Below are 17,774 nucleotides of genomic sequence, written 5' to 3'. Positions count from 1 at the left end.
CTTGCATCCCTTGCCTGGAACAAGGCCTCGAAGCCATCACAGCTTCTTCTCATTCCTCGAACAAGGCGTCATCAATCTCATCTACAATCTCGACGATTTCATTGTTTTCTCTCAACCCTTTTACCGTTAACACCATTGTTGCGGATCTCGAGGCAAAGGTCCCAAAGCTTTTGTTGTCATCACAGCTTCTTCTCATTCTAATGGCGTCAAGGTCGTCTGAACGTTTTCCTGATCGTTTGATTTTCGATTGAACTGACATAGTGAAGGATCCGGAAGATCCGAATAAAAGCAATCTATAGAGAATCATATTCCTTTTTTTTTGTTATAGCATAAATGATTTTCTATACTATAATGACGAGATAGTTTAGACCCGAATCAATAGGTTAAAAAATAAGACCCTAACCACTAAGTCAAGTCACCATTTATTTTGTACATGTTAATAAAGATAAAAGAAGTTTAAAATTAATATAGTTTCATGAGCTAGCAAACACAAGATAATACCATAATTAGAATAATTCTAATAATTATACCAATAAATTTCAACTAGATAAATTCTAAAGTCATCGTCAAGGAATCAAGTGATGTATTTATTAGTTAAACATGACTCAACAATTTACGATTGGGCCGGCCCATATGGGGGGGCCCAAAAATTTCTGGCTGCGAAGCAAAAACAACAAAAACAAAATAAAATATAAATACCTGGGAAATAAAAACCAACCAAAAAAAAAAACGCATCACGCATGCTAGCGTATACCGTTCACTTCAATGACCGACCAGACTGAAGCGCCACCGCCGGGTCAGAATCCTTTAGATCACGATGATCAGACGGCGGACGACGATCCGTCCTCGACGGTCCTCGATCTCACCAGCTTCCAGCTCCACGACCTCGACTCGGTCGAGTTACCGCCGAGTCTAACAGAGTTAGACCTGACGGCGAACCGCCTCACCGGTTTGGACCCTCGGATTGCGACCCTCTCCAACCTCAAAAAGCTCTCTCTCCGCCAGAACCTCATAGAAGACGCCGCCGTCGAACCGATCTCCGGCTGGGACGCCCTCTCCGATCTCGAGGTAAATAAAAGAAGTTAAAATGTTTTTTTCTCGGCGGTTTGTCTGGTACCCGGGAAAATAAATTAAATGTGATTTTCTCGGTGATTTGTTTGGTTTCCGGGAAAATAAGATTGAATGTTATTTTCTTGACTGTCTGTTTGGTTCCCGGGAAAATTAACAGTTTTGAGGGATGCAGGAGTTGGTGCTGAGGGATAATAAGCTCGGGAAAATACCTGATGTCAGCATATTCACGAAGCTTCTGGTTTTCGACGTTTCGTTCAACGAGATTACATCGTTACATGGATTGGCCAAGGTCACCAGTACCCTCAAGGAGCTGTACGTGTCTAAAAATGAAGTCACCAAGATTGAAGAAATTGAGCACCTCCACGAGCTTCTGATTCTCGAGCTCGGTTCGAATCGATTGCGGGTTAGTTCTATTGAGCGTTTGAGATTATGTACATGGAAATTATTGATAATGTAGCAAAACTAGCATCCGGCTTGTTCTGATTGTATGATGAAATGCAAATCAGGTGATGGAGAATTTGCAGACCTTGACAAAATTGCAGGAGCTGTGGCTGGGGCGGAATCGGATTAAGGTGGTGAATTTGTGTGGGTTGAAATGCATCAAGAAGCTGAGCTTGCAAAGCAATCGGTTAACTTCAATGACGGGATTTGAGGTAAGTGATTTGCCACCACGATTTGTGTGAGGCGGAAATCTCAAATGCATTTGTTGTATAAATATTGAAACTTTATATCGTTCTACCTTTTGCAGGAGTGCGTTGCTCTAGAGGAGTTGTACTTGAGCCATAATGGTATTTCGAAAATGGAAGGCCTCTCAACATTAGTCAACCTACGTGTCCTGGATGTATCGAATAATAAGCTAACATCGGTGGAGGGTATAGAAAGCCTAACAATGTATGTATTAGACCTCTTTGTCGCTATTGGGTTTGATGCTGGTCTTGTCGGTTCTATATTCTTATGGGAATCTTGTGTTATAGGTTAGAAGATCTATGGCTTAATGACAACAGCATAGAGTCACTTGAAGGCTTTGCCGAGGTTCTTGCTGGTTCAAGAGAGAAGCTCACTACCATCTATCTCGAAAAAAACCCATGTGTATGTTTTATCTGTAACCTGCAAACATACTATATTTTAAGTTTTACTGTTGTATTCATTTAACATGCTTAGATTCCGTTTAAGGAAGTTTAAAATTAGCGTGTTCATAAATGCCAAGTGGTACGAGAGTTCATGCAAGTCTAATGCTTTGGTCAAATAAATATAGTGGCGAAACGTACTACCAGCTGCAGCAATATTCTGATATACATACATGTTTGTTGAAAGTGCAGAGTCCGTTAGAGAAAAAGGAAGAATAGTGGTTGCAAGATTTCGTAGGTCTGGATATATATTACATGTTTACATCCTTTAGGGTTATCATGAAGGCAAACCATACTATGTGTCTATGAACTAATTTCAAGTAACAAAGAAGACTGTCGAACAGATAACGACAATGTACATAAATATATAATTGGTTCTGCATTCCTTTCTGTGTTGATATGCTTTGTTTGGTTTGTTGATAAATGTGTTTCATATGCTTTTAGAATTATTTATATTTGGTCATGCATCTCGTATTGCAGGCAAAGTCTCCAAACTATGCTACTACCTTGAGACAAATCTTCCCAAATATCGAGCAAATTGATTCTCATATGTTTGCATAAAAGTTTTCACGGCTTCAGCTCTCTCAACATAATTTTCATGGAGCACCACCGCAAATACAAAATTACAATGTAGGTATTCTTTCTCGACTATGTCCCAGTGGTTATGGCAGTGCCTCCTTAAAATGAACTTATTTGTAATGGTCGAGTTTCATGGATGTTGTTTGCAGGTAAACTGTTGCTCGGAAGGCTGCTTCCGGAGCGCCAGAGTGCCGAATTTGAAAAGAGACTCCGCAAAATAGTGATAGATTTCTATATCATGGATGGCTCAAGAACTCACTCGAAAGTTGTTTAAAACGAATTTTCCGTATTGTTTTCTGAAGTTATTTAAACCACCCTCCTCTTACTTCTTTTCCTTTTAATCCTTCTAATTTATGTGTGTAATGTTGAATCTATCATTTATCAATCCTTAGTACATGACTTTTTGATTGCATCATTTCTGGATGCCGAGAAGGTGCTTTAAACTTACAGATGTAATACTAGATTTACTTCTCCATCGACCTCCACATCGCCGAGATATTTTTAGCGTATCGATAACACGGTCCGATACAACAAGTGTCCTCGGCACACCAAAAATCTCTTCGCATTGCCATTTCATTGTTGATGTGTTATCCGTGCATACTCGTACGTTGCGCGTTGTGTATTAGCAACGTTCTATCACACATTCTTTACCTTATAAAGCAACCCGAAGAGTGCATGATGGCTTTTTCGGAATTAGAACTCCGGGATGATGCAATACCTATGAAATATTCCAAAGAGATCGAACGAAATTTTGCACAAGTCACATAAAGTAGGGATGGTAACCAAAAACTGCATCAAAGAAAATTGTAAAAACATCTTACAATTTGAAGTATGAACATTTATCTCCACAAACATAGGCAGCCAAATGCTGTCAAGAACTAAAGAGCCACATTCATAACTTTCTAGACCAAAATAGATACGTAAATTTAAAGAGTTGCAGTTCCGAACAGCTTAGCGACCCCTTTCAAAGCCAATACGAGTTCTGCTGGAGCCGCCTTCATAGTCATCTCGCATGGAAGAGCCGCCACTTGCTCTCATTGTTCCTCCTGTTCCAACCTTATCAAGCGCTTTCTTGCCGCCCTTCTTCACCTCTGTCAAGAACTGGTCAAGACCAAATGGATCAGCTTCTTCCACAGCATCCTTCTCAAACTCGACTGGTCTATCTCTTGGCCCTGCCCTCTCAGCAGCTCCTCCAAATCCTCTGTCGGGTTTGAAGCGATCAGTCTTCATAATCTTATCCAACTGCTCATCAGCACCGCCATACATTTCACCGTCAACATCCTTTTTAGGCCTGTATAGAGTTGAGAGTGTCGGCTGAGCAGTAAACAAGCCTTTGTCGTAAACATTGTACTGGTCATCAGTGGCAAACCCGGAGTCCATTCCTTTCTCCTGGTTGAATAGCCTCTGATCATACATAACCTCTCCCCCTTTGCCTGCTCCCGCCGAAGCCATGCCAAGAGCAACTTTCTCGCTAATATCACGATCTCTATCTCTCGTAATTTTACTTTTCTTCCCGACTGCTACATCTTTGGCCTCCAACCTTCTCTCCCTTTCTCTCTCTTTGCGCCGCTCTTCGCGGATCTTGTCCCTCCCAATCCTCTCTTCTTCCTTTTCTCTTGTCTCCTTCGGATAATCCATTTCCTTTTCCCTTGTTGGACGCCCATAATCCCCTCTCATATCAGTATCCATGGCTGTTCTGTCAGAAGCCATTGGAATAGCTGCAGGGGGCACAGCACCTGTTCTCTCAGAACGAGCTTTCTGCGCTAATGCCCTCAACTCCTGCTCTTTCTTTTCCTTCTCCTTCATCAACATTTCCTTCTGAACTTTAGATCTCATAGCAACTGCCTCTCTAGCCTTCTGCTCCGCAACATACAAAGACTCAGAGAGCTTTGCAAAATTATCATTAATCTGAACATCTTGAAGGCCTCTCCCATCAGCTGCAAGACGTTTGTCCAATGGAATTGTATACCCTTTTGGGTTCTTCCAGTTTGAAATACAAGGTGGAATCTTCCAATCCTGCTGGTCTTTCACAGTCACCGGCCGAGGAGGGGAATGCATGACCGGGACAGGTGGGGATCCAGAAGCCCTCGGAACACGCTTATGCTTGAACTTCGGAGGCTCAAGTGGATCCACAGGCATCTCGTTCATCATGATAATCCTCTCCTTGGCACCAGAATTAAATGCCTCCGATTTCTGTGACGGTTTATACTTGATATATTGCGATTCTGATGACTGCTTGGCCACATTTTTCGGCTGTGCAGCGCTCAATCTCACATTCACAATCTTCTCAAGCGCAGCTTTTGTTTCTGCCGTCGTTTCTTCAATCACCTTCTGCTCCTCCTCATCCTCATCCTCTTCCATTTCCTCTTCCGCATCCTTCAAAATTTTCGGCACAATATCCTTATGCTGAGAATACACAATCTTTCTCGAGTTCTCATTCTGCTTAACAATAGCATCATATGCAATCTCCCCATTCGCATCAACCGAAACTGGAAGAATCTTCGTCCCGGGTTTCGACAACTTGTCCCTGCCCATGCCAAGAGGGTACTGAGCAATGTGAATCTCCGGGAAAGCACCGCCTTCCCCGAAATCCTCCACCTTCCTAGGAACAAAGCCTTGACGCTTCAAGTACTGAGGCACAGGATTAGGTTTAACGACAGCTGCAGATCTTTCTGCCTCGGCAGAACTGAACCGCTGCTTGAACCACGGATCGTTCGAGTGGTCGTAATAAGTCGTTGTGGTTGCCGCCGGCGGCGGAATCAGCTCCTTCAGAGACGTCATGGTCGATAATCTCCTCCTCCTCCAACCCCAAACTGTTCCAATTTCACAGGGTACCAAAATAAATAAATAAATTCAAAACTTCCGAATAACAAAATTTAAAATTAAACAAATAAATCGAGTTCATATATTCCTGTCGATACCCAATCAGATTGAACTCAAAATATTCAATTTAACAATCAAATATTAATCAAACAAGCAATAATTTACGATTAATTTACCCTAAGAACGCGATTAGAACACGAATTTTGAAAAACCCTAACCTTCGATCGGGCAAAAAATAAGAACAAATTGAATTGGAAAAATAAAATAGCGGATGGATAGAATCGAATGCGAACCTGATTGGCAGCGTTAGGGTTTCTGAGATTTTTGTGTTGGTCGAAGAAGGGTTTCTGAGATGAGATTGGGCGGTGGTTTAAACTTAAATGGATTACTGAGTTGATAAAAAGGAATTTGCACTAATAGTCCCTGTAATTATTTGGATTTTATTTTTGTCCCTATAATTTTTTTCATTTAATTTTACCCTTGGAGTTTAGTTTTGTTTGCACTTTAAATGAGTTGACATTTTCATTCTTGTCCACGTCATCATTAATTTGAAAGGAAAAGGGATCATCTCTGAATCCCTTCTACCAAATCCACCAATTTGGCTTGTTGAAATTTGATCTAACTGCTAAAGTTATTATAACTTTTAAAAGAACCCCTATTTTTAGCCGTTTGATTAAATTTTAAAGGTCCGAATTGGTAGATTTGATGGAAGAGATCCGGAGAGGATCCCTGTCCATTTTGAAAAACCTAGTTTGGATGCAAGGAACTTGTATCTCAATTTAATAAGAGCGTTCACCCTTACTCACAGTTTATTAGTTTTGATTTCATTTTCGATTTCTTCTTCACTTCTATGCCCCCTTAAAAATATGAGTCGAAAAAGTTTTAGTTTGTGTTAAGAAAAATGAAATTACATCAATGAACGTGAAAATTGAGATAAAATAAAATGATTATTAGTGTGATATCCTTTTAATTTTGGGACATGGTTCATATATATCTTAGTTACGTACTCAGATTTATGGAAAGACATAGCTTAGTTCGTTCAGCTTCACCTATGCCAAAAAGTCAAAAGAAGCATTTGTTTGATTTGATCCAATCCATATTCGATTTGGGGTGGAACCAAGATAATTTTTTCTCTGTTGGATTTCTACTCCAGAAAACTTCTTCCATTGCCGAATGTGTTGCTTCAGATATATAGGAACTGCAATGGAGCCATATATATTGTAGAATAATCAGAGAGACGGGCCATACGGCCCACTTCCAACAACACCGATGTTGTCCCCACTTAACCACCTGCACAATCCGTCAGGTGTGGGGTTTTATCACAAAAGGCCTCGGTATTAGTTAGAGTGGGGTTAGGATATTTAAACTCTTCTTTTGTCATTGATACGGCCAACTTCCAACAACACCGATATTGTCCCCACTTAACCACCTGCACAATCCGTCAGGTGTGGGGTTTTATCACAAAAGGCCTCGGTGTTAGTTAGAGTGGGGTTAGGATATTTAAACTCTTCTTTTGTCATTGATACGGCCAACTTCCAACAACACCGATATTGTCCCCACTTAACCACCTGCACAATCCGTCAGGTGTGGGGTTTTATCACAAAAGGCCTCGGTGTTAGTTAGAGTGGGGTTAGGATATTTAAACTCTTCTTTTGTCATTGATACGGTCGATGTGGGACATTTCAGCATATATCTCAGTTGCGATTCGTTCAAGAGAGAAGCTCACTCTCTCTCAGTTGTGATTTGTTCAAGATCGAAGCTCACTCACTCGGTTGCAATTCATTTAAGATTTTCTAAATTGTGTTAATAGTACTCTTACTGTTGTTATTTTCCTTTTTACTTCAGTTTTTATGAGGTAATGTTGTTTAGTCCTTGTCCTTGGTATGTTGTTGTTCGTGGCAGGAATTTCCGTTGGGGATGTTTCCTGGCCGACGAGCACACAGCTCCCCTGGAGGTTGGCGCCGGTTGAGGGCTGTTGTCGGGCTTCTGCTTCGTTTCCGGGCGTTGTCGGGCAAGTCTCGTCGGGCAAGTTTTGTCGGGCAAGACTCTTCGGGCAAGGCTGAAAGAGAAGAACATCGTTAACTTTGAGAGGTGCCTTTGTAGGGCTTTAGGTATAGGCCTTGAGGCTCACAATCAAGGTTAACATTTAGGTGCTCAGGCGTGCCACTGCCATCTTTAGCATGGCAGATGTAAAATGGTTGTCGTGCTTTCGTTGTATATATGTATGTATCCAAGAAACCGTGTTAGTTATAACAGGTGCCTTTGTGGGGCCTTAGATGTAGGCCTTGAGGCTTCCCATCAATAACTAAACCAGTGCTCGAACGCATCATATTTATTCTCGTGATTGTAGGAGTTTTCTAACTATTATATTTCTGATTACCCGAATCCAAGAAGTAGAACGAACCCAAATGGGTGCCTTTGTGGGGCTTTAGGTGTAGGCCTTGAGGCTTCCCATCAGAGTTCATTCTTATACTTAGACTCTTGAGATCGCTGAATGGGATGAATCCAAATGGATACCTTTGTAAGGCCTTAGGTGTAGGCCTTGAGGCTTTCCATTAGAATCCATCCCATGCTTAAGCATTCTATGATAATCATGATATAATAGAAAGAAAACTAGAAGGTAGGTTGATTACTTGCGCCCCAAGTAACTTCGGACTTCTCGTTTATCAAGGATTGTCGTGGATGGGTTAAGTCCACATAAAGTTCTTTTTTATGCCTTGAGGCCAAGGACTTTTAAACTAATCAGATTTACATGCCTGCGGGCTTAGGACTTGGATCTGATTTAAGCATTGAAGATATATTTAAATCGGATCTAAGTATTGAGAAAGCTTTGTCATCATGATTTTGCTAGAAACAACTTGCATATAACTAAAAATATACAACATATTGCTAGACTTTAAAGAAAGAGAAGACAAAGACAGAGCAAAGCAGGTCGGGCAAGTTTAAACCTTATCAATTAAGGCTGATCGTCTTGCAGGTCCCTATCTTTGTAGTTCTGTCAAAGGTCTGAAAGTTTAGAGGTGGAAAGGGGAAAGGAGAATACAAAAGGGTGAATCGATACTACAACAAGTTCGAACAAGGTAGCAGAGCTATTACAAAGTTTAGGAGAAAAGATTATCCCGAGGGGGATGAAAGCTTGGGCTGACTACAGCTTCGTTTTGAAAGGCAAATCTGGCTTTTTGAGTAGAGTTTGTGCTTTTGTTTGTTTGTTTGAGTGTCTCTATTCTGTCTTCTCTTCCTCCTTTTATAGACGACTCGGTTTGGCTCCTGTAGCGACAACTTTGCCCGAATGCGGTCTGAGGGTGATGACTCATCAGCTTTATTACATGTAATGCCACCATAAAGTACTTTATGGGCTGTGCAGTCTGATCAGTCTACACCACTTGGTCCTTGGGTAGGTAGGCAAGTGGCCTTTGTGAATTGTATCAAGTCAGAAAAGGCCCTTTCCTGCTTTCCCAAGTTTCGGCCGGGCTTTGATCTTCTATTTCTCCAGGCCTCCTTTTAGGCCGACTCCATCCTTGGGCCAAAAATCAAGTTTTAATCCAAACAGTGCCCCCTTCAATTAATGTGAAGGTTGGAATCCCAAGCGTCGACATTGATTGAATACCCGCATGCATGCATATCCGTCCTTGGGAATTGGTGCTTCCGGTGCCCCTTGCTCTTCTCACGACTCTTGAACTGTCCTTTGAGCCCTATAAAATCTAGCTCGGGACTTCTCCTATCAAACTACCAAATTCCCTTTGGCTCTGGTCTTCAACTTCCATCCATCTTGAGCGTTATTGTCTTCTCTTAGCAACTGAGAAATGGGTTCCTTAGGTTTTGAGTGGAGTTTCCTAAAACTTCCCTTTCGCAAGAAAATGAGGTTTTACCTGATGACTGCTATCTCCAACACCCTTGGTCGACCGCCCCTCTATCTCCAACACCCCTGGTCAGGCAACTTCCTCTTGATGGTTTGCCTTCCCGCAAGTTGCGGTGATAAGTTGGGCTTCACCATCATATATGGTGACAGCCCCGTCGGAGGATCCTCTACCAGGCCCATGTTGGCCGCACAACCCGATCACCCGATTGGGTTCCATCCATGAAGACATTGGGAAACCAGCCGAAGATACCACCATACTCAGAGAGAATCAAATGTAATACATAGGATTGGAACTCTGTAAATTTCATCAATTTGTCGACATGAAATAAATACTATTTTAGCAATTTCTGTCTTTCTGCCTTCTTTGAATGTTTGATGAACAAAAAACACTGCATATGAGATTCCCAAAGCTCGCTTCACTCTGCCCCCTCTTCAATGTAACAATCCCTAACATCCCATAATGTAGGACAATATTTCTTTAAGAATCTAACATTAATGGGATGTTTCTGCCCATTTCCTTCGAGGTCCGCTAGGTAGTATCATCCTTTATTCAAGACTCGATTGATAATGAAAGGACCTTCCCATGTCGGGCTCCACTTTCCAAAACCCCGAAGCTGAGCTCCTAGCGGGATGACTGTTTTCCATACTAAATCTCCCTATTTGAAAGACTTTACCTTCACCTTCTTGTTATAAGCTCGGGCAACAACTATCTTTCCTTCTTGAATCTGGTTCAAGGCTTCAATTCGGGCTGTATCCAGGTCTTCAATACCTTGACACATGGCCTCGATATATTCTGCACTATGTAACCCAAATTGGTTTTGAATTCTTACGGAACTAACGTTGATCTCCATGGGGAGCACTGCATCTTGCCCGAACGTCAAAGCATAAGGAGTTGTGCCTGTCCCCGCTCTTTTGGAAGTCATGTATGCCCACAACGTGTTCCCCAACATCTCATGCCACTTTTCTGGACTATATCACCATTCTTTTAATAATGTTGACCAGGATCTTGTTGCTAGCTTCGGCCTGCCCATTTGACTGAGGGTAATACGGACTGGATTAGATCATCTTTATCTTGTACTTGCTTGCAAACTCCTCGACTTCTTTTGAAATAAAAGATGGCCCACGGTCCATCACTATAGTCTCGGGCACCCCATATCTGTGCAGGATCTTGGTCTCGATAAAATTCTTGACTACGGTGGAAGTTATGGATTTTACTGCTGATGCTTCCACCCATTTGGTGAAGTAATCCGTTGCTACAATTATAAAAGTATGCCCTTTACTGGAAGCTAGATAAATTTGCCTGATGAAGTCCATCGCCCATCCTCGGAACGGCCAAGGCTTGACCACTGGATTCAAAGGTACTGAAGGCACGTGTTGGAGAGGTCCATGCCTTTGACATTCTTCACAACCGCGGGCATAAGACTTGCAGTCTTTTTCCATGTCGGGCCAGAAATAACCGTACCTTCTGAGTAGCCATCTCATCTTTGTCCCTGCTTGATGTGCTCCACATATTCCCTCATGTACTTCGGCCATCACTCTCATGGATTCTTCATGGCCTAAGCATTTTAACAGTAATCCATCTGGGGTTTTTCTTAGCAAGTTCTTCGCCCATAAGACATATTTGGTTGCTTGCTGCCTATTCTTCTTACTTGTAAGTGAAGAGGGATCCTTCAAATGATGAATGATGGGTGCCCTCCAATCTTCCATCTTGGTTTCTAGAACCATTACATCCAAACTAAATCCCCTATCTAAGATGGAATGAAGGTTTCTTGTTTGGATCTCGACACCTATTCCATACTTTCTTTCCTGTATTGGCACTCCTGAGGCTAGTTGCGCCATTTCATTGGCTGCTAAGTTAGATCCCCTAGGAATATGATTGACCGATATCTCAGACTCCCAGAAACTCAACAATTGTGTTGCTGCCATATAGTACCCCGCCATAGTGATATGTCTGCACTTGAACTCGCCATTTAGCTGGTTTATTACCAACTCTGAATCACCAAAGACTTCTACTTCTGCTGCCCCTAAATCCAACATGATTTCTAGACCAATAATCAATGCCTCATACTCTGCCCGATTATTAGTATTTTCCTGGTAATCGAGCAGGAATGAGTAATAATGATAAACCCCCTGAGGATTTATAATCACAATCCCAGCCCCTGCAGCCTTCTGAGTGTGAGATCCATCGAAATACAGCTTCCAAGGAGTAATCCAGAGGCCCGTTACTCTTCTTATCTCTTGCTGGATCCAATCTTCTTTGCCCGAAACATCACTTCTTGGTGGGATCCAAACGCTAGTAACCTCCAAACTTCCTGGGATATTGATTACCTCACTTTGAGGTTCCTGATGCTCGGTCAAGAAATCAGCAATTGCTTGGCCTTTGACTGCCCTTTGGGGTACATATTGAAAGCTGAATTCTGACAGTGCTAGAATCCACTTCCCAATCCTTCCTGCTAGCATAGGTTTTGACAACATGTACTTTATCACATCTGTTTTGGCAATGATGTGCACGTGACAAGGTAACATATAATGCCTTAGCTTGCTGGCAGTAAAATATAGAGCCAAACACAATCTCTCCACCGGAGAATATCTTGTTTATACCTCGGTCAAAATTCTGCTGAGGTAGTATACGGCCTGCTCCTTTCCACCTTCATTATTTTGAGCTAGCAAACTCCCAATCGATTTTTTCGAAGCAGAAATATACAGCTTCAAGGGCTTTCCCCTTTGAGGTGGTACCAGCACTGGTGGAGAAGTTAGGTAGGCCTTGATGCTGTCAAATGCCTGCTGGTGGGTCGGCCCCCACTCGAAATTCTCTTTATCTTTCAATCTTAGTAGAGGAGTTAGCGGCTGGATTTTGCCCGTTAAATTGGCAATGAATCTCCTCAAGAAGTTGATCTTGCCTAGTAGCCTTTGAAGCTGCACTTTGTTGGTGGGTGGAGGTGACTCCAATATTGCCCGAGATTTGTTCTTGTCCACTTCCACACCTCTCTGATGCACCAAGAATCCTAAGAAGTTACCCGCTCTTACTCCAAATGCGCACTTCTTTGGATTCATCTTCAATTTGTGGATCCGCATCCTTATCAATGCTTGCCTGAGATCTACTAGATACTGTTCTTTTGTTTTAGATTTCACCACAATGTCGTCGATATATACCTCCATGCTCTGGCCAATTAGATCATGAAAAATGGCATTCATTGCCCTTTGATATGTTGCGCCAGCATTCTTGAGCCCGAATGGCATGACCAGATACTCATATGCCCCCACATGACCAGGACACCTAAAAGCTGTTTTATGAATATCATCTGGAGCCATCTTTATCTGGTTATATCCGGCATTTCCATCCATAAAAGATAAAACTTTATGCTTTGCTACTGCATCTATGGATAAATCAGCCATGGGCATGGGGTACTCATCCTTTGGTGTAGCGCCATTAATATTTCTGTAATCAACACAACATCGTACTGCTTTTGTTACAGCTTTTAAAACGGGTACGATGTTGGCCAACCACTCCACATATTTGGCTGGTCTGATAAAGCCAGCTTTCACTAGCTTCTCAATCTCTTCTTTGACCTTTTCTTCTATCTCCTTTGACATCCTCCGTGGTGCTTGCTTGACCGGTTTATATCCTTCCTTGATGGGCATTCTATGTTCCACCAAGGTTGGATCTAATCCTGGCATCTCGGTATAATGCCAAGCAAAACAGTCTTTGAATTCTTGCAAAAGACAAATAATCCTGGCCCGATCCTCGGCCCCTAATAAACCACTGATATGTATTGGTCTTGGATCCTCCTCTGTGCCTAGATCAATAACTTCCAAAGGATCCTGAACTTCGGGTGATGGCTTATCAGGTTCTGCACATAAAAATTCGACCAACTCTGGGCTCTCGGGCAAGTCGTCTGGCCCATCTAGATCATATATGCACTCGGCTATTTGAATGGCCTTATCCAGTTCTTCACTGCAAGATTCCTCTCCATTTCCATGCTGGTTGGTCGAAACTTCTTCTTGCCATTCTTGCTCTTCCTGCTCCCTCTCTAGTCTTCTTTCCTTCCTATATACCAACAGTCTTTTAATCAGGGATCTGACTGTCATGACCTGATCTTTCTTCTTTTGTTCAGTCATTGATGGTGTAGGGAATTTGGTACGAGACAGGGTCTATCCCACTCCTCCTTAGTAAGGATCATTCCTTGTTCCAAAAGCTTTTGGGCCGTCACCTTGGTAGGGCGGCCGTTCTTATCAGCTCCTGAACATTTCAAGATTCCTACATTGGGATTGTAGAAACTTGCTTCCGCAACATTGGCTGAGGGGAGGAACGGCCATGTTTCGGCCTCTACTATCTCCCAAAAGCCTGGTCATTCAATACCCACCTCATGATATACAGCCACTTGTTGATGAAGAGTGGAAGGTATGGCTAAACTTTGATGGATCCAATCTCTTCCGAGTAAGGCTCCGTAAGTGGAGGTGCAGTCCACCACAAAGAATGCCAGCATTATCTTTTTGGATCCCAAGTCCACCTCCAAAGGTAATATCCCATGAGTCTTAGTGATAGCACCTGAGAAGCTAGATACCGTAAGGTCCGTGGGAATAAGATCTTTCGTGCCTCTCCCCATCTTCCTCATCTGCTTGGCCGGTAACACGTTAACAGCTGCTCCTCCATCAATTAAAATTCTTTTGAAGGGCACACATTCCAAGTGAGCTGAAACATATATAGGCTTCAGATGGTTGGCCAACGAAATACTCGGGCGGCTGAACACCATTTCGTCTGTGTAAATCCTTAGAGGACCACCTTTGGATGCTTCTGAGGGCTCAGCCTTGCCCGAGTCTTCTTCTTCCGCTATCTCTACATTGACTTGTGCCATCATTGGCTCCGTTGTTAAGTAATCACCCTCCATAGTAGCAGGCTGATCAGGTCTGGCACCAAACGTGGCGGATAATATATACGCCATGTTGATGTGAAAATTGCTGGGCTCGAATACATCCTCCTTCTTGCTCCCAATTTGGTCCATGAATTCATCTAACCAGGCCATCGCATCGGCTGGAAGCAGAGGTTATGTTATCCCCTCCTGTTGTGGTTGATCCATGCCCTTGTACAGCGTTTGTTTTAGAACTTCACCAAAGGGATCCACCAATGGCAGAGAAAGTGGTCTTGCAACAGTTCCCATGTGAATAGGCTCCGGCTTCCATCCAGGAGTTGGTACCATGATCAGATCTTCTCGAGCTCTTCTCAAGATCCTATACTTCCCAGGATGTTGGCTCTACGGCACATGATCCCCCACCCCCTCTGCTTTGCTGTTGGCTTTCTCTACCTCCTTCTTATTTCGCCAACGGAGCTGGCTACTACCTCCAGATGTTGCTCTTTCCAACTTTTGAGTTTTTGAGGTTTCAGAGGTAGTGGGGGTCTTCAAGGAATTCATGTAGGCCTTGTGCTCCCTTTGAACCCTCCTGATCATAGAGGCTCCCATTGGTTTGGTAGGCTGTCCGTTCTTCCCGACTACATACCATTTTCGCCCGAAGTGGGCAGGATTCCCTTTTCTGCCGGGATTAGCTATCCCATCAGTTCTCTTGACTTCCCTCCCCATCTGGCCATTCTGAGGATGATCTGCACCTCTTTGGATTGTGGCCTCCATTTTTTCTGCCTCGTCAGAAGCTTCATGGTTTCGAAACACTTCTGACAAAGCCTTGGGTTGGGAATCACCTCCTAAGCGTTGAAAAACGCTTTGGGATGTGTCCTTCCTTATTGCCTGCTTATTTTTTTTGCGGGCTTCTCTTCTTGCATCTTCTTCAATCCTCCTGATTAACTCGTGATCAATGAGGACTCCAGCCGAGGGAATCTCGAGCTCACACTCACACTGGCATTTACTGCACATAACCATCCCCTTGATTATGGCAGCCTTTAGATGCTCGGGTAGTTTGTTTATTCTCTCTGTAGGTTTTTTGGCCAGTCTTTCTTTTTCTTCCCTTGTAATCTTCCCTTTTCCTTTCTTCGCCCATGTCATATTGAGCATATTTATAGGGGCCTCTGAAAAGGGAAATGCAGGGTTGATTACGTCCATCCCGTCTGGCTGGCTGTTCCTACGTCTTTTTCCTTTGCGAGGAACCACATCTATATCACTTCTAGAGCCCGTGGAGGCTTTCTCCAAGCGTTGCAGCATTTCAAATAACGTGGTCTGCAAGTCTTCTGGCATATCTGTTTCTCTATCTTCTGATTAGAGGTCCCACTGGGCGTGCCAAAACTATGTTCGTGGCAGGAATTTCCGTTGGGGATGTTTCCTGGCCGACGAGCACACAGCTCCCCTGGAGGTTGGCGCCGGTTGAGGGCTGCTGTCGGGCTTCTGCTTCGTTTCCGGGTGTTGTCGGGCAAGTCTCGTCGGGCAAGTTTTGTCGAGCAAGACTCTTCGGGCAAGGCTGAAAGAGAAGAACATCGTTAACTTTGAGAGGTGCCTTTGTAGGGCCTTAGGTATAGGCCTTGAGGCTCACAATCAAGGTTAACATTTAGGTGCTCAGGCGTGCCACTGCCATCTTTAGCATGGCAGATGTAAAATGGTTGTCGTGCTTTCGTTGTATATATGTATGTATCCAAGAAACCGTGTTAGTTATAACAGGTGCCTTTGTGGGGCCTTAGATGTAGGCCTTGAGGCTTCCCATCAATAACTAAACCAGTGCTCGAACGCATCATATTTATTCTCGTGATTGTAGGAGTTTTCTAACTATTATATTTCTGATTACCCGAATCCAAGAAGTAGAACGAACCCAAATGGGTGCCTTTGTGGGGCTTTAGGTGTAGGCCTTGAGGCTTCCCACCAGAGTTCATTCTTATACTTAGACTCTTGAGATCGCTGAATGGGATGAATCCAAATGGATACCTTTGTGAGGCCTTAGGTGTAGGCCTTGAGGCTTTCCATTAGAATCCATCCCATGCTTAAGCGTTCTATGATAATCATGATATAATAGAAAGAAAACTAGAAGGTAGGTTGATTACTTGCGCCCCAAGTAACTTCGGACTTCTCGTTTATCAAGGATTGTCGTGGATGGGTTAAGTCCACATAAAATTATTTTTTATGCCTTGAGGCCAAGGACTTTTAAACTAATCAGATTTACATGCATGCGGGCTTAGGACTTGGATCTGATTTAAGCATTGAAGATATATTTAAATCAAATCTAAGTATTGAGAAAGCTTTGTCATCGTGATTTTGCTAGAAACAACTTGCATATAACTAAAAATATACAACATATTGCTAGACTTTAAAGAAAGAGAAGACAAAGACAGAGCAAAGCAGGTCGGGCAAGTTTAAACCTTATCAATTAAGGCTGATCGTCTTGCAGGTCCCTATCTTTGTAGTTCTGTCAAAGGTCTGAAAGTTTAGAGGTGGAGAGGGGAAAGGAGAATACAAAAGGGTGAATCGATACTACAACAAGTTCGAACAAGGTAGCAGAGCTATTACAAAGTTTAGGAGAAAAGATTATCCCGAGGGGGATGAAAGCTTGGGCTGACTACAGCTTCGTTTTGAAAGGCAAATCTGGCTTTTTGAGTAGAGTTTGTGCTTTTGTTTGTTTGTTTGAGTGTCTCTATTCCTGTCTTCTCTTCCTCCTTTTATAGACGACTCGGTTTGGCTCCTGTAGCGACAGCTTTGCCCGAATGCGGTCTGAGGGTGATGACTCATCAGCTTTATTACATGTAATGCCACCATAAAGTACTTTATGGGCTGTGCAGTCTGATCAGTCTACACCACTTGGTCCTTGGGTAGGTAGGCAAGTGGCCTTTGTGAATTGTATCAAGTCAGAAAAGGCCCTTTCCTGCTTTCCCAAGTTTCGGCCGGGCTTTGATCTTCTATTTCTCCAGGCCTCCTTTTGGGCCGACTCCATCCTTGGGCCAAAAATCAAGTTTTAATCCAAACAGTTGTATATATCAGTTTTGGATGCTGAGAAGTGGCTTTGGATTAACAAGTTTTATGTTTCAATATATAGCTCCTTGCTCTGCATGCCATTGTTGATCTGATGGTATACGTTCCAGTATGGTGCGTTAACGAGAAGAATTTTCATGGCAAGGACCAGTGTCACGGGTTCTAGCTCCATTGCTTAGTTTAAGTCTTCGCATCTCCGCGAAAAGCTCTCTTGCACGGTTGTACCCAAAACACCACATGGCCATGACTCCTATGGTAGACCTGACCAAGTCCTGTCAACAACAACATCAACAAAGTAGTCTTCCAAGCACTTGAAATTACCTGTAGCTTAGATTTTTCATGAAAGTTTAGGTTAATTTTAGGATTGAATTCCCTTGAAATATAACTAAAAATTAAAATAAAAGTTAGGTTACTAGT

The 17,774-nt window shown here is 42.9% G+C and overlaps 2 protein-coding genes across 3 annotated transcripts; one reads left to right on the top strand and one right to left on the bottom strand.

Moving 5' to 3' along the window:
* The first annotated feature begins 712 nt into the window (after positions 1 to 712).
* Positions 713 to 3,192, top strand: LOC126596127 (protein phosphatase 1 regulatory inhibitor subunit PPP1R7 homolog). 2 transcript variants are annotated; one of them, XM_050262611.1, is made up of 7 exons: positions 713 to 1,068; positions 1,244 to 1,474; positions 1,578 to 1,724; positions 1,820 to 1,962; positions 2,046 to 2,160; positions 2,679 to 2,828; positions 2,927 to 3,192. In XM_050262611.1, exons 1-6 carry the CDS (start codon positions 766 to 768, stop codon positions 2,757 to 2,759), a joined length of 1,020 nt encoding a protein of 339 aa, XP_050118568.1. In that variant the 5' UTR covers positions 713 to 765; the 3' UTR covers positions 2,760 to 2,828; positions 2,927 to 3,192. The 2 variants fall into 2 exon arrangements, with proteins under 2 accessions (XP_050118568.1, XP_050118577.1); XM_050262620.1 differs by having other exon boundaries at positions 2,679 to 2,832.
* A 355-nt stretch (positions 3,193 to 3,547) lies between these two features.
* LOC126596120 (SNW/SKI-interacting protein A-like) lies at positions 3,548 to 5,980 on the bottom strand. Its single transcript, XM_050262601.1, has 2 exons — positions 5,894 to 5,980; positions 3,548 to 5,590 (listed from the first exon to the last, which is right to left on the bottom strand). Exon 2 carries the CDS (start codon positions 5,556 to 5,558, stop codon positions 3,729 to 3,731), a length of 1,830 nt encoding a protein of 609 aa, XP_050118558.1. The 5' UTR covers positions 5,559 to 5,590; positions 5,894 to 5,980; the 3' UTR covers positions 3,548 to 3,728.
* Between the last annotated feature and the right edge of the window lie 11,794 nt (positions 5,981 to 17,774).

The sequence above is a fragment of the Malus sylvestris genome, chromosome 2 (genome assembly GCF_916048215.2).
Source record: "Malus sylvestris chromosome 2, drMalSylv7.2, whole genome shotgun sequence".
Lineage (NCBI taxonomy): Eukaryota > Viridiplantae > Streptophyta > Magnoliopsida > Rosales > Rosaceae > Malus > Malus sylvestris.
Note: the sequence above shows the minus strand (reverse complement) of the source record. Positions and strands in the feature narration are given on the sequence as shown.